The sequence below is a fragment of the Aquarana catesbeiana genome, linkage group LG12 (assembly GCF_042186555.1).
Source record: "Aquarana catesbeiana isolate 2022-GZ linkage group LG12, ASM4218655v1, whole genome shotgun sequence".
Taxonomy (NCBI): Eukaryota; Metazoa; Chordata; class Amphibia; order Anura; family Ranidae; genus Aquarana; species Aquarana catesbeiana.
The window spans coordinates 154,018,808-154,032,971 of record NC_133335.1 but is presented as its reverse complement, the minus strand read 5'-3'; the positions used below and the strand labels follow the sequence as shown (position 1 = coordinate 154,032,971).

The 14,164-nt window shown below is 42.3% G+C and overlaps 1 protein-coding gene across 1 annotated transcript in view; it reads left to right on the top strand.

The window, feature by feature from the left end:
- The window catches only part of RAB5C (RAB5C, member RAS oncogene family), a 71,861-nt gene that overhangs the window by 31,753 nt on the left and 25,944 nt on the right, over nt 1-14,164 (top strand). The window contains exons 2-3 of the mRNA XM_073606109.1: nt 3,252-3,528; nt 11,995-12,146. Of these exons, the coding sequence (XP_073462210.1) occupies nt 3,363-3,528; nt 11,995-12,146 (318 nt within the window). The 5' untranslated portion in view covers nt 3,252-3,362. The remainder of the gene's footprint in view (nt 1-3,251; nt 3,529-11,994; nt 12,147-14,164) is intronic.

The window sequence follows — 14,164 nt, the reverse complement described above, 5'->3', positions numbered from 1 at the left end:
ATAAACTGTACAACTCAATTGAAAAACAAACTGAAATCTTTTAAGGGGGTTAAAAATAATTACAAAAAAAAATAATAATGTGGTTGCATAAGTGTGCACACCCTCTTATAACTGGGGATGTAGCTGTGTTCAGAATTAAAGAGGTCAGCCCACCCCTGCAAAAATTAAAAGCCAGCAGCTACACATACTGCAGCTGCTGACTTTTAATAATAGGACATTTGCCTGTCCTGGAGTCCAGCGATGTCATCACCCCACCTGATGTTTCCATCAGCTTTCAGGTGCTGCCGCTGCCATTGCGGGTAAAGGAACCCGGCAGTGTAGCATTACTGCTTCACGCCGGGTCCCTACTGCGTATGTGCGAGGCACCGCTGTGCTCTCCTATTGGCCCGGCAGCGGGGGAAGGAGGAGGGAGCCGTGCTGTGATGTTATTTATCATGGCCCAGACTCCAGGAAGTGGAGTCTGGAAACTGGCCTGTTGGAGGTACTTGGGAACCATTGGTCTAGGGTTCCTGGATTAATCCTAGTTGATCATGTAGTTCCTTTTTTATTTTTAATAAATTTGCAAATAATTTAAACCAACTTATTTCATGTTTATTATGGGGTATTGTTTGTTGAATTTTGAGGAAAATAATGAATGTAATCTATTGTGGAATAAGGCCATAACATAACAAAATGTGGAAAAAAGTGAAGGACTGTGTATACTTTCTGGATGCACTGTATAGTGATTGGTCTAATCCGAACAATAAATTTACACATTCCAAGGCATTTTGCAGTATGCTATGGAGGAGGATGTTCTTAAGAAATGGGCTATCTCTAATGGGCCAAAGCGAGCAAGAACCAGCAATGAATACAGTAATCCACAGGTGATCGACCTCCGTTATTCGTCACAATGGGGCACTCAGGAACACCCGATATCCAGCAAAAAGGTACAATCTCCCAAACTCAGCAGATGCAGTTAGGATGGATGGTGAAAGAAAAAGGTGGCTCCATAGTGTAGTACTGTTAAAATTTATTATTCCACAACACAAGTAGTAACTTGCATATGAAGAACGAATATAACAGCATTAAAGATTGGATACTTCCGGGCTCGGGCCGTACCCAGAAGCGGCGACACCTGGCTCCTCACTGACCCGTTGCGTCACAACTCGCGTGACTTTCTCAAAGGGTCAAGGGGTTGGGTGTTCCTGAGTGCCCCATTGTGACGAATACCGGATTACTGCATTCATTGCTGGTTCTTGCTCATTGGAGGCCCATTGGAGGCCGCAGCTAGAGGTGAGAGGCTGGGGGAAATAGGTGGCGCACTCCGGATCAATAGTTGGATGGAACAAACTTCATAGACACTCCTGTCACATTGATTGTTTGTTTATTGCACTTGTACTTTTTTACTTTTATGAACTGCCGTTATTTGGGAGTCATATTTTACGGTTCATCGGATTATATTCATCACTTTGTCACTTTATTTGCTATTTTTGGACAGTTTATTCACACGTTTAGCTGTGTCACGGCACTACTTTATTGCATTGATTATTGCGTTATTTTAGAATTGTTTAGTTATTAGTAATTTGATTCATGCACATTGCCATATTTGTTATTTACACATTTGCACTGGTCATTTCACATTGCACTTGTCCAGATTGTTTATTTTGATTTACTTGTCTTTGCACTTTATTATTGATTATGCTTATTGCAATTATGCACTATCTGCGATTATTATTTGTCATTTTTATACACATGTGGATTGTTTGCTTCACAGGATATTTTACTCAGGTCAGGTAGCGCCACATACCTTGTCTGTTAGCCTTTGATGCATAAGTCAAATTTGTAGTATTCATGGGTTAAAAGCTGGAAGTTTGTGGGTTTATTTTTTCCATTCTGTGCCTCCACCCTGATTTAATGTCAATGTATCCAACATCTCCAGTGTCTAACAGACCTCAACACTGTCTTGGATCAACTCCTCTCATATGGAGTCACTGCCATTGTTCCAGAGGCAGAAAGGTTTCTCCTAAAACGTGTTCACTGCTCTTAAAGCAAAACAGCGCATACGTTCTGGATCTAAGCACTGGATCTCTTCATTCGCATGCACAAATTCCACAGTGAATCTACCAGATCTGTCATGGCATCCCTCCACCCGGGGAATTTTCTGGCCTCTGTGGACATACCTACATGCATGTCTCAATATTTCCAGCACATCCATGCCACCTGATTTTTGTTTTGCTATGGGGAAGCATCACTTCCAGTTTGTTGCCCTTCCCCATAGCCGGTCTACTGCATCTCCATTATGTAGGTGATAGCCTTGTGTTTTGCACTGCTGTGTTCACAGGGATTCCCCATTTTGGCATATCTGGGCTAGGTCCTAAAACACATACGTTTTTTAGATAAACTTACATGCCTGGAGACACCTAGGTTGAAGTAACTGACTCCTATCATTTTTGGTCCTATTTACAAAGTTGATCAGTTTTAGGGCCATTTCACACTGCTCTGTAGCAAAATCGCAGTAAAAACGCATATGCGTTTTTTTGCTGTTTCCTCTGTGGTTTTGGGTTGCCTGTGAAAAATAGACATGTGACTCAAAAATGCAAATCATTGTCCCTTTTTACCACGATTTTGCCACGATTTCCATTCATGTCAATGGGAAACTGAATTTTTGGTGTGTTTTACAAAGGTTTACAACACTGCACCAAAGATGCAGCCTGCAGGACTTTTCAAAACGCACAGCAACCACAGCACAATGGTGCGAAAAGTGACATAGGATTTAAAGGAAACGTGTGTGTGTGTGTGTGTGTGTGTGTGTGTGTGGTGTTTTTTTTTTTTTTTTTTTTTTGTTTGTTTGTTTTGTTTTTTTTACTCTGCGAGAAAATGTATCAGTGTGAAAGGGCCTTAGGCTGGGGTCACATCTGTGTAGATGGTGCCGCTGCAGGACCCCCACACAAATACTGGCAGCTGCAGCCACCCACACAGAGAAACACGGGACCCGCGGGCGGGTATCATTAATCCTAATGATACGTGGCCCGCAATGGAAATTGCAACCATACTGGAAAATGAGTTTCCATGCTTGTTGTAGGGCACCGCACAGCAGTCCTTTTCAAATGAATGGGCTCTCGTGCACATGCAAACCGCAACCACACAGGTGTGAACCTAGCCTTATCGTTATTACATTTTATAAGAAGGCTGCCATGAACCTGGTGTCTGTTTGTTTTTTTGTTTTATTATGGTTGTTTCTAATTTATTTATTTTTTTTTTTTCTTGTATAGCTGTGACCATAAGGTTATTTGCCTGTGATCTGACCAACTGTTCCATCACATCCTGTGCCTTCAACACCACCGCTGTCTTCTGCTGTTGCAGCCCACTGATCTCGCAAGGAAATGGCCGGTCGAGGCGGAAATGCTCGACCAAACGGGCCGGCTGCCGGCAACAAAATCTGCCAGTTCAAATTGGTCTTACTAGGGGAGTCTGCGGTGGGGAAATCTAGTCTTGTCTTGCGTTTTGTCAAGGGTCAGTTCCACGAGTACCAAGAGAGCACGATTGGAGGTAAGTTAAATATCACTGATGTAAAAAAAGCCTAGCTGTGTTTAAAGGTCTGGTCACAGCACATATACTTTGAACTAAAGCCAAGGTGTGGTGCAGGAGCAGATTAACACCGCTCTCATCACTTTCTGTTTCCATTATGTGTTTGCTGACCTTATTGACTTATGTGAGAATATAAGTCAGTTTGTTTTTTGTCTTTTATTATGAGAACAAACGACAGCTTTCGTTTTCTTGACTGATGGATTGCTGTTTTATCATCAAATGTTCCTTGTGTAAAAAAGAAAGTTTGTAGCAAATGCTGCTGCTGATATGCTTACACAGCTTTACCAGTTTGTCAAAACAATGCCGACTAAAATTTTGTTAGGCCCCTTTCACACTGTCGGACCGTTCAGGTCCGCCTGTCAGTTTTGTCGGCGGACCTGAATGAGTGCTCCATGGCAGTCTATGGAGCGATGGATGTCAGCGGTGACATCCGCTGACATCCGACCGGATCCGCTAAAATCAGACGGATGGCCCTACGTTTGCATCCGTCCCATCGGATCGGGTGAGATCTGATGAAAACAGACATGCTGTCCGTTTTCGTCCGATCTCTACATAGTAACAAGCGGTGCTTGATAAGCCCCTCCCCACTCAGTGAGCAGAGAGGGACCTGTCATCCGCCAGCTCAGTGGAGATCAACGGAGAGATCTCCCGCTGAGCTGGTGGACAGAGGCGGAATCCGTGGCAGCGGATCAGCCTCGTGAGAATGAAGCCTTACACTAGTCAGAAATGAATAAGGCTTCATTCCCATGAGGCGGATCCACTGCCTCGGAGTCCACCTCTTCCACCAGCTCAGCGGGAGATCTTTTCGTTGATCTCAGCTGAGCCGGCGGATGACAGGTCCCTCTCTGCTCACTGAGCGGGGAGGGGCTTGTCGAGCACCGCTGGTTGATATGGAGAGATCGGACAAAAACGGACAGCATGTCCGTTTTCATCAGATCTCACCCAATCCGATCCGCCAGGGGCGGATGCGAACGTAGGGCCATCCGTCTGATTTTAGCGGATCGGGTCAGATGTCAGCGGACATGTCACTGCTGACTTCCATCGCTCCATAGACTAGCATGGAGCGCCTGTTCAGGTCTGCCGACAAAACTGACAGGCGGACCTGAACGGTCCGACAGTGTGAAAGGGGCCTTAAGTAGAACTAAAGACAAGACCTTTTGGGTACTGTTGTGCCTTGTTTCCACTGAGCGGATTGGTTCGGGTCGGTACAGTTTTTGAATGGCCTAGAATGGTCCGGTCTATTCTGGTGAGCGTTTCCACTGCAAGTGGGAACACAAGGGGCCATACAGGGTTTAGAAAAAATGCCTCAGCATAGCACAGCAGAGGGTTTTCTGTCAGCCAATCAGTGGAATGCAGCGTAGCTCCGCCCTAACCGAACCGTTCCATTTTCTATGGCCCCACATCTGAAGCAGGACCCTGAATGGAGCGGTACGGGTCGGTTGTATGGGCCGCTTTCATAATGGAAACACCCAAAATAGTGTACCGTACCGAACCGATCCGCTCAGTGGAAACGAGGCATTGATGTCTCATTGTGCAGATGTTATGCTGGAGATGAGTTAGATGGCATTTAACATATATGTATTTTCTTTTCTTTACAAATGTATTTTTCTGTGCAAGTTGATTTGTACCGCTTTGTCCTGGATTGCCAAACTGTTTATCTCTAAGGCTACTTTCACACTGAGGCGCTTTACAGGAGCTACGCCGCTAAAAATAGCGCCTGTAAAGAGCCTCTCCTGTCTCTCCAGTGTGAAAACCTGAGGGCTTTCACACTGGAGGTGCGCTTGCAGTATGGTAATAAAAGTCCTGCAAGCCGCAGCGCTGTAGGAGTGGTGTATACACCGTTCCTAAAGCGCTCCTGCCCATTGAAAATAATAGGGCAGCACCGGCAAACCGCCACTGCAGCGGCACTTTGCGGGTGGTTTTAACCCTTTTTCGGCCGCTAGCGGGGGTTAAAACTGTGCCGCTGAAACGGCGCTAAAAATAGCGCTGCTTTACCGCCGATGACCACCACAGTGTGAAAGTAGTCTAGTCTATGGCTTTATTTACACAGGACGTTTTAAAACCTCTCCTGGCTGTTTTTAACTTGGGAAATAGTGACAGACCTTTAAACACGTCCGTTATGCCGCGCTTACATGCCGTGTTTGCGTTTTTTTGTTTTTTTTTTTTCTTTACAAAAAATGCTTCTAAACGCCAACTGCCTAGAAACGACTATAAACGACCCTGTGTACATGTACTGATAAGATAACTGAGGAGAGTAGGGCTGAAACGATTAATCCAATATTCTCGATAATGAAAATAGTTTTCAACGATTTTCATTATCGATTAGTTGGTCCGCACCTTCCTCCCTGCCAGTCCATTAGAATCCTCCTGTGTACAAGGCGGTGACCAGGCACGTCTGCGCCTCTCCTCCTCGCTGACGTCAGCTCCCCCCCGCTCTTCTCAGCCCCGCCCACTGCTGCCTCGAGGGAATAGACAGAGGCGAGAAGCAGCCGTTTGAGCCAATCTGCACCTGTGTGAAGTGATAAGGTAGCAGCTAATGACTATACAATACTCGGTCAGTACAGTACATTTTAATTTCTGTGATGACAAGTGCCCCATGATCCTAAGTATTTCTGGGGGGGGGGGGGAGAGTGCCCCATCATTGGTGTTCCAGGGGTGGGTGGAATAGTGCCCCATCATTGTGCCCCATTGGTGTTCTGGGGGGAGGGCGATAGTGCCCCGTTGGTGTTCCCGGGAGAGTGAGGGGGGAAATAGTGCCCTGTCATTGGTGTTCCCAGGAGGAATAATGCCCCATCATTGATGTTCCTGGGGGTGGTTTCTTGTACCATAAACCCCATTATGACAGGATACCTGTATATGACCTGTGTAACACTCCATTTTTTACATTATTATTTTAAATAAACAAAAAAATGGCATAATCCTTTTATTTTTTTTAATTTATTTTTTTAATGATTTTTTCCGATTTAGTCTAACAAATAATCGGCCAACTAATCGATTATGAAAATAATTGTTAGTAGCCCTAGAGGAGAGTTCCTGAAAAAAAATGGCCAACTGCTCCTAAACGTCCGTTTTTACCAGCAGCAGTGCATATGAAGCCTAATAAACATTTTCCTGATTTAAAAAAAAAAAAAAAAGTACACTTCTTCTTTTTTTTTTTTTTTTTTTTTTTTATCCTATTTTGGATAGTAACAGAGGGTCATAACCCCCGACAGATTACGTTATTTATTTATTTTGTCATTTGTGTCCCTTGGGGAGATTTTCATTCACTTCCTGACCACAATAAAAAAATAAAATTTGGTGAATCCAGGGCCAGAACTTCGCTCCCTATTGGACGTGCAGGGGAAAAAGCAAAAGCTCATGGGTTTCAGTAAGATTTTGATTGCTGAAGCCAGATTGAAAAATAGATGTATTATGCAAGCATGTAGTTGGCTACATGCAGGGAGAGCAGCACAACATGCTGTTGGATGCAATATTGCTCTAACTGGCTAGAATAGATAATATAAAATGTATGTCTTACAAAAGGGTGGGGACTAGCTAGCTTAAGTTTCTTTGAAGTCAAATCTTAATTGACATGCAAAATACTTGTTCACATAAACTTGTCACTTCCAGTGGCTCTGTGGGAAAAGGCCGAGATGGCTATCGTCACAGCTGGACGTGTAAATGGCATTTGAACACAACAGCTTTTACACAATATGACTTCTAACAAAATATACATCAGATATAGATATTAAATCATAAATAAAATGGCTATTCCATTTACCCGATCAGAAGATTTCCCCTCTATTCCTGTTCTAGGAGTGACTCCCAAATTCAGGATTTTCTTTTGATTTCACTTTGAAAAACAGGACAAATCTCCCTAATGAGGGCACAGATGGCAACAAAAACCTGACTTGCAAATCCTCTCCACTCCATCCAAAAGTAAAAAAGTTTTTCCTTTACTTCTACTTTAACTGAAGTAAAATGCCTCTAAAATGTAATCCATTCGTTTGTTTTCTGCACCAGTCATCCCAATTCCCCCCTTTGTTATCTGGTGATCCTAGAAGACACCTGCTTGTGAAGCTGGAAAACCTGCTGCATGTGTATTCCTGTCTCTTGCCTACAGAAAGCCTGATATTAAAATGATTTCTACAGCCACTGATCAGATACAAACCTGCTTTGATAGTTTAAATGGGATTGGTGATTCATGAAGCAGAGAGGGAGGAAGTTGCATAGCTCATGTTTCAGAAAGTCCAATTTGGTTCTGACCCTGGACCAGCAGTGTGTACTTGTGCATGTAAGGGACTACATGGAGCGCAGAGTTTGCTGAATGGTATTGATGGCGCATTGTTTGTTTTCTTTCACGTGTTGCCTGAAATTGCTTTATACTTGAACTGGTAATTTTGTGTGTATGTAATATATATTTTTTATTAATATTATTGAATGTGCAACGAAATAAAAATTCTAGTGCCAAAACTGAAAATTGAAGTTTATATAAAATTTTATATATATAATTTTAGAAATTATTATATTGGGCTTTTTAATTTTTAATATGAATTTATTGTCCCCATTATCGGCAGCTGTTGAAGCGGTGTTAAAAATCCTGCTTGCCGCATTTTTGGTGTAGATTTGGTCAGGTAAAGAAAAATCAAAAATGCACCTCCCCATTGAAATGCATTCTCAACACAGCAAGAGCCCTTTTGATGCGTTTTTGCATTTGAGTTACAGGATTTATGAAAAACCACATCATAAGCACGGTAAAATCTTGGGCGTTTTCGGTGCAGCACTATATATTTATCAGAGTAGAATGTGGCTATAGAACCTTGTGCGTTATGAGGTGCCTTTCTATGAATGAGAGATCCTTCATTCACTGTTACTGTACGCTGTACTTCTGGGCAGGAAACCCCTTCCTGAGTGGAAAAGGAAAATGGTCAGCAAGTTCTTTCCTTTTATCTTGCTATGTCAGTTGATTAGGTCAAAAGTACAGATGTGCACAGACTTTTTCCATTTAACCTCTCACTGTCCAAATTAGTGTGTAGATGTGTGTAACTAAAAATATAAAAAATATATATTCTATTTATTGGGGGGGGGTGAGATGCTTAACTGGTATTGGTGGAGGTAAACCGTACATGATACAGAGACGCCTAGGAATTGTCAATGCAATAGTTTTATGCCAGGGACTGTACACAGCCCTCCTGTATTTAAACAAAGCATCTGCTTGTCTGAGACTAACTAAACTCAGCTTGCATATAATGGGTTGTGGACAACTGAGGCTAATAATGAGGTATGGCTACCAAGCAGGACGTGGACTTAAAAATTGAGACTTTATTCCACCCAAGGCTCAAAGCCACCAGGACCCAGAACAGAACTTATAAATCTGGAATAACAAAGTCTCTCTACATCAACCCAAAAAAAAAAAAAACCTAGACCATGTATATATGGGAATTCTAGGTGACGCATGCATATCCACAATTCTGCCAGCCAGTGTCTCACATCACCCTTTTAGCTCTACACTAAAGGGGAAAAATATTATCGCCATAGATTCCAATATGTTTGCTCAGATGGAAATCCTAAATAATTAGCCTGATCAGCAGGGGGAATGCTGCCCAACTGAGACACCCAGAAGCCTGGGAGGAAAACTACATTGAAATCCATTATGTTTTTCTGATCGTGGTCCTCTAGTCCAGCATCTCTCCACCAGGGTGCCACGGCAAAGGACAAAACCTGCCCAGTTTGACCTTAGATGTTCTGTGTTTTATAGACAGGAGGGAAATGGCACAGACCGCAACACCTACCAGCTTTCTTCTCAGCTCTGCTTCTAGCTGTACCCCTGTCAGCAACCCAGAATGCTGTGTAGGCCACCTGCCCATGTCCTACCAACCAATTACATCATCAGATGCTAAGGACGTGTTGGGCCTGCTCAGCTTTCTGGAGTGTACAGATGGCAGCAGAGAGGAGGAGAGAGCTAACAGTGTATCGGACTGTACAGGGATTGACAACAGCCCACCATTCTCCTCCACACACTACTACTCCTGTCTCGGCAGAAGAAAGTGTGGATGGGGGTTTTAATCGAACCCTGCACAGTCCTTATCTGGGGGGTGTTCTGTGTTATCTCCTGTATACAGACAGGAGGGAGAGATTCTGGGGTTTGGGGGGGATATAGAGCACAGCCCACAACACCTCTCTGCTGCTCTCATTACTCTGGAGTGATGAGAGAGAGATGTGGTGAAATGAGGTTTTGTGCTAGAAGGGCTGAGGATGAACAGAATTTGTGTTGGGGGGGATTGTTGTGCTGAAAGGGGGATTTGAATGGAAATGTTTTCATGCACTGCCTTTTGCAGACGCATGCAGGCGACATTAATTCTTAATGGTACTCCCACACATCTGGCAAATGCATGTGTCTTCATGGCTTCTAAAACGCATAGTATCAAGTACCATGCATTTTGGTGCGGCATGCTTTTAAAAATCACTTTTTTTGTGTTTCATGTGCATGCAACAGCCCATTTAAAAAGTGCAATGCACAATAATGTGCAAACTAGCACATGCACTTGGTGTGAACAAGCCTTCATACTGGTGTGTCCTGAGATTTGTGCACAATTCTAAAGGATGCCTTGACTGAAAAAAAGGTTGAGAAACCCTGCTCTAGTCACCTATGGTTACAGTCCCCATCTATTTAAACTTACCCAAGTAAAATGCATTCTAGGATGTTAAATGTCTTTAATTGATTGCTAGGTTCAGTTTGTCTGATATCCTGCCAAGGTGTCACCACATGATATATTAGGACGCCTGCTGTGTACATAGTAGTTTCTCTTCCCTCTTTGGCTCTACAACCCCTGGCAAAAATGATGGAATCACCAGTCCCTGAGGATGTTCCTTCAGTTGTTTATTGTTGTAGAAAAAAATCAGATCACAGACATGGCCAAAAACTAAAGGCATTTCTAAAACTAAATCATTTCAAATGGCAACTTTCTGGCTTTAAGAAACACTAAAAGAAATCAAGAAAATAATTGTGGTGGCCAGTAACAGATTTATAGAACAAGCACAGGGAATAAAATTATGGAATCACTCAATTCTGAGGAAAAAATTATGGAATCACCCTGTAAATTTTCATTACAAACACTAACGCCTGCATCAGATTAAATCTGCTTGTTAGTATGTAGGTAAAAAGGAGTAATCACACACAAATGGGAGGAAACTGGAGTCAACATCTGTGACCGAACTGTAAGAAACCGCCTAAAGGAAATGGGATTTACATACAGAAAAGCTAAAAGAAAGCCATCTCTAACACCTAAACACAAAAAAACAAGGTTACAATGGGCTAAGGAAAGGCAATCGTGGACTGTGGATGATTGGATGAAAGTCATATTTGATTAGTTGGCCGATTTTATTGTTTTTATTAATCGCATAATAACCTTAAAAAAAGTGTGGTGTGTAATGGTTTCGCACAGAGCAGCCCCGATTCTCCTCTTCTGGGGACCCCCATCGACGCTTCTGGCTCCTCCTGCTTTCAGAGTATAGCAAGCTGCAAAGTATAGTATAGAGTGGCCCTATAGCAAGGTAAAAAAAAAAAAAAACTTCCGCTCTCAAAACCACTCACTTCTTGCCCAGGACTACATGTCCCATGAGGCATTGCTCCTCACACATTCACATGTTCGCAGGCACTTATTGATATTGCAGACCAACTAATCGGCTGGACCATTCAATTAGTTGCTTCAGCCCTAATGTATATGTCAAACGCAACACACTTGTTTTCATACAGCAGAGGGAAAACATTTATTCTGGAGCTTTGTGCTTTAAGCCCTGTACACATGGCCTGATAGCCCAGCAGGGGAATCACTGTACTAACATCAGATTGTTAGTATAGGATCTCCTTCAGTTGTTCATTCAGCCTGCTGGGTTGAACGAAAAAAGCTGATGGTGTGTACTAGGCTTTAGTTTTTATGGCTTGTTACAAGCATCTGAAATTGTGCCTTGCATGGGACTGATGTATGTACATATGCTTAGAGCACCCCGGCTGCATGGTTGGGATGCTGCATTCAAGTAGTATCTCGCGTGATTAACCTGTGGTGTTGGCAATCAGTGTCAAGATCAGGGCTGAAGAGGCAACTCCTCTCAAAAGGTTAATCAAGTACAAACAGATCGTACTTACCTGCTCCGTGCAGTGGTTTTGCACAGAGCAGTCATGATCCTCTTCTCAGGTTCCCCTGTCGGCACTACTGACACCTGACATTTGCAAGTTACTTTAGCTGAGCCCTATTGTAAGAATGTATATCATGCAAAATACCCTATATTTTGTTTATAAGAGTGTGTGTGTTTGTATAAGAATCTTTTCTTGCTGTGGAAAATGCTGCTTTTAGACTTTTTGTATACATTAATTCAGATTGTACTGTTTAAAAAAAATGGAATTTTAATGTCCGTGTTCTAATTCCCTTTCATTTTTTCTGTCCTCAGCTGCATTCCTAACACAGACAGTATGTTTGGATGACACAACGGTGAAGTTTGAGATCTGGGACACCGCTGGGCAGGAGAGGTACCACAGCCTGGCCCCCATGTACTATAGAGGAGCACAAGCAGCTATTGTAGTATATGACATTACTAATACAGTATGTGTTTTCACTTAAAATTATCTGCATTTCATTTTTTATTTTTCTTGCAAAGAGATCTGGTTATATTAATTGCCTACTTTTCAGTATATGTTATTTTGACTGGATGGTAGGTTGAACACCGATCATTGCATATAGTGCGAATGAGCCCTTTGGGTTGGTTGCAAGGATTCTTTGTTTAATCATGCTATTATTACTTACCCTTCTGATGGATGACTGCTGAATTTCTGCCACCTTGGTCAACTCTGCTACCTCAGCTTTATGACTGTTTGTTTTTGGAGATGATTTCATTTGGATTAAAAGTAGATGCTAGCAAAAAAAAGACATACCGTATTTATCGGCATATAACACGCACCCCAAGTTTAGGAGGGAATTTTAAGGAAAAAAACTTACATTTAAATGCCCATCAATGCAGCCTTGTCAGTGTCCATCTGCATTAGGGCTGAAACAACTAATCGATTATGAAATTAATCGATTACTATTTTCATAATCGATTAATCGGCCAGTAACATAATGGGGTTAAAAAAAAAACTAAAATGAGTCCTTTATAGTACAAAAAGAGCAAATAATTGTTACTGTAAATATTACTTTCACAGTTCTACAGTAAAAAAAAAAAAAAAAAATGAACCCCTTACAGTAGTGATTATCTGCTTTTTTTGTACTATAATTTTAGTTTTTTTAACCCCATTATGTTACTAAACGTCTTAGACCTGGTTCACATCTGTGTGTTTTGTGGTGCTTTTTGCAGAAACGCACTACAGTTCATTGACATGGTTTCCTACGGGACAAGTTCACATCTACGCTTTTTCAGCCGCTGCGTATTTGGAAAGGGTCAGGGACTTTTAACGCAAAACGGTTCAATATACTTCAATAGAGAAGCTGCAGAAAAGCATGTAATGTGTTTTTGCAGCAATTTGTGTTTTTTAATCTGCCCAACAACAAATTGGGCAAAAAAATTGCAAAAAACGCAAATCGCCGCAAAATCACATGTGCAAAAATCAAAACGCACAGCAAAAAGCACTGCAGGAACGGATCAAAAGCAAACTGCATAGGTGTGTACCAAGCCTTATGCTGGCCACACAGATCAATATAGTCAGTATATCTCCTCTAATAGTATATACAGTATATCTCTTCTGTCTGTTATTCTCAGAGTGGATTAGATATTTTGCTCCCTAACCTTATAGTTGGTTATTTATATTTACCACTGCATAGAGATATTTAAGAATAAATTGCCTTTTTTTAAAAAACTTTACATATTAACTAAATTATACACCACACTTTTTCCTAAGGTTATTAACCGATTAATCGAAACAATAATCGGCCAACTAATCGATTATGAAAATAATCGTTAGTTGCAGCCATAATCTGCATGCTTGTCCAGTGTCACTGCAGTTCGAAAATGGTGCCGAGATACAGAGCCAGCTCTTCTCGTAGTCCCGCCCAGGCTGGGCGTGACTGTGAGCGGAGCCGAGCGCCCCTGCTGTTTGTGAGCGGAGCGAGTCGGCCGCCGATATACATAGATAGCCGAGTGTACTCGGCTAGCTTTGCTCACAGTCATGCCCAGTCCCTGTGTTATGTCCGTCATAGGGCGGGACTGGGCGTGACTGTGAGCGGAGCTAGCCGAGTACACTCGGCTCTATATATATAGATAGATATCTATCTATCTATCTATCTAGGCGGCCGACTCGCTCCGCTCACAAACAGCGGGCGGGGATCGGCGTATAACATGCACCCACGATTTTCCCCTGATTTTAAGGGGGAAAAAAGTGCGTGTTTATACGCCAATAAATACGGTATTTAATGCATACATAACTGTTGTTTTGCATATCTATGACTGCAGGTAGAGTTTAGTGTTTGAACCCTTTAATGACCGCTATATTCCAGTGTTCAGCACAAGATCTGCTGTCGGGTGCTCCTATAAGAAATATTTCTGTAGCACAATTATGTAAAATAAAATAGGAGATCAGTGAAGTGTTATCCAAAATCTATCAATAGATAAAGTGTAAATGACAAAAATG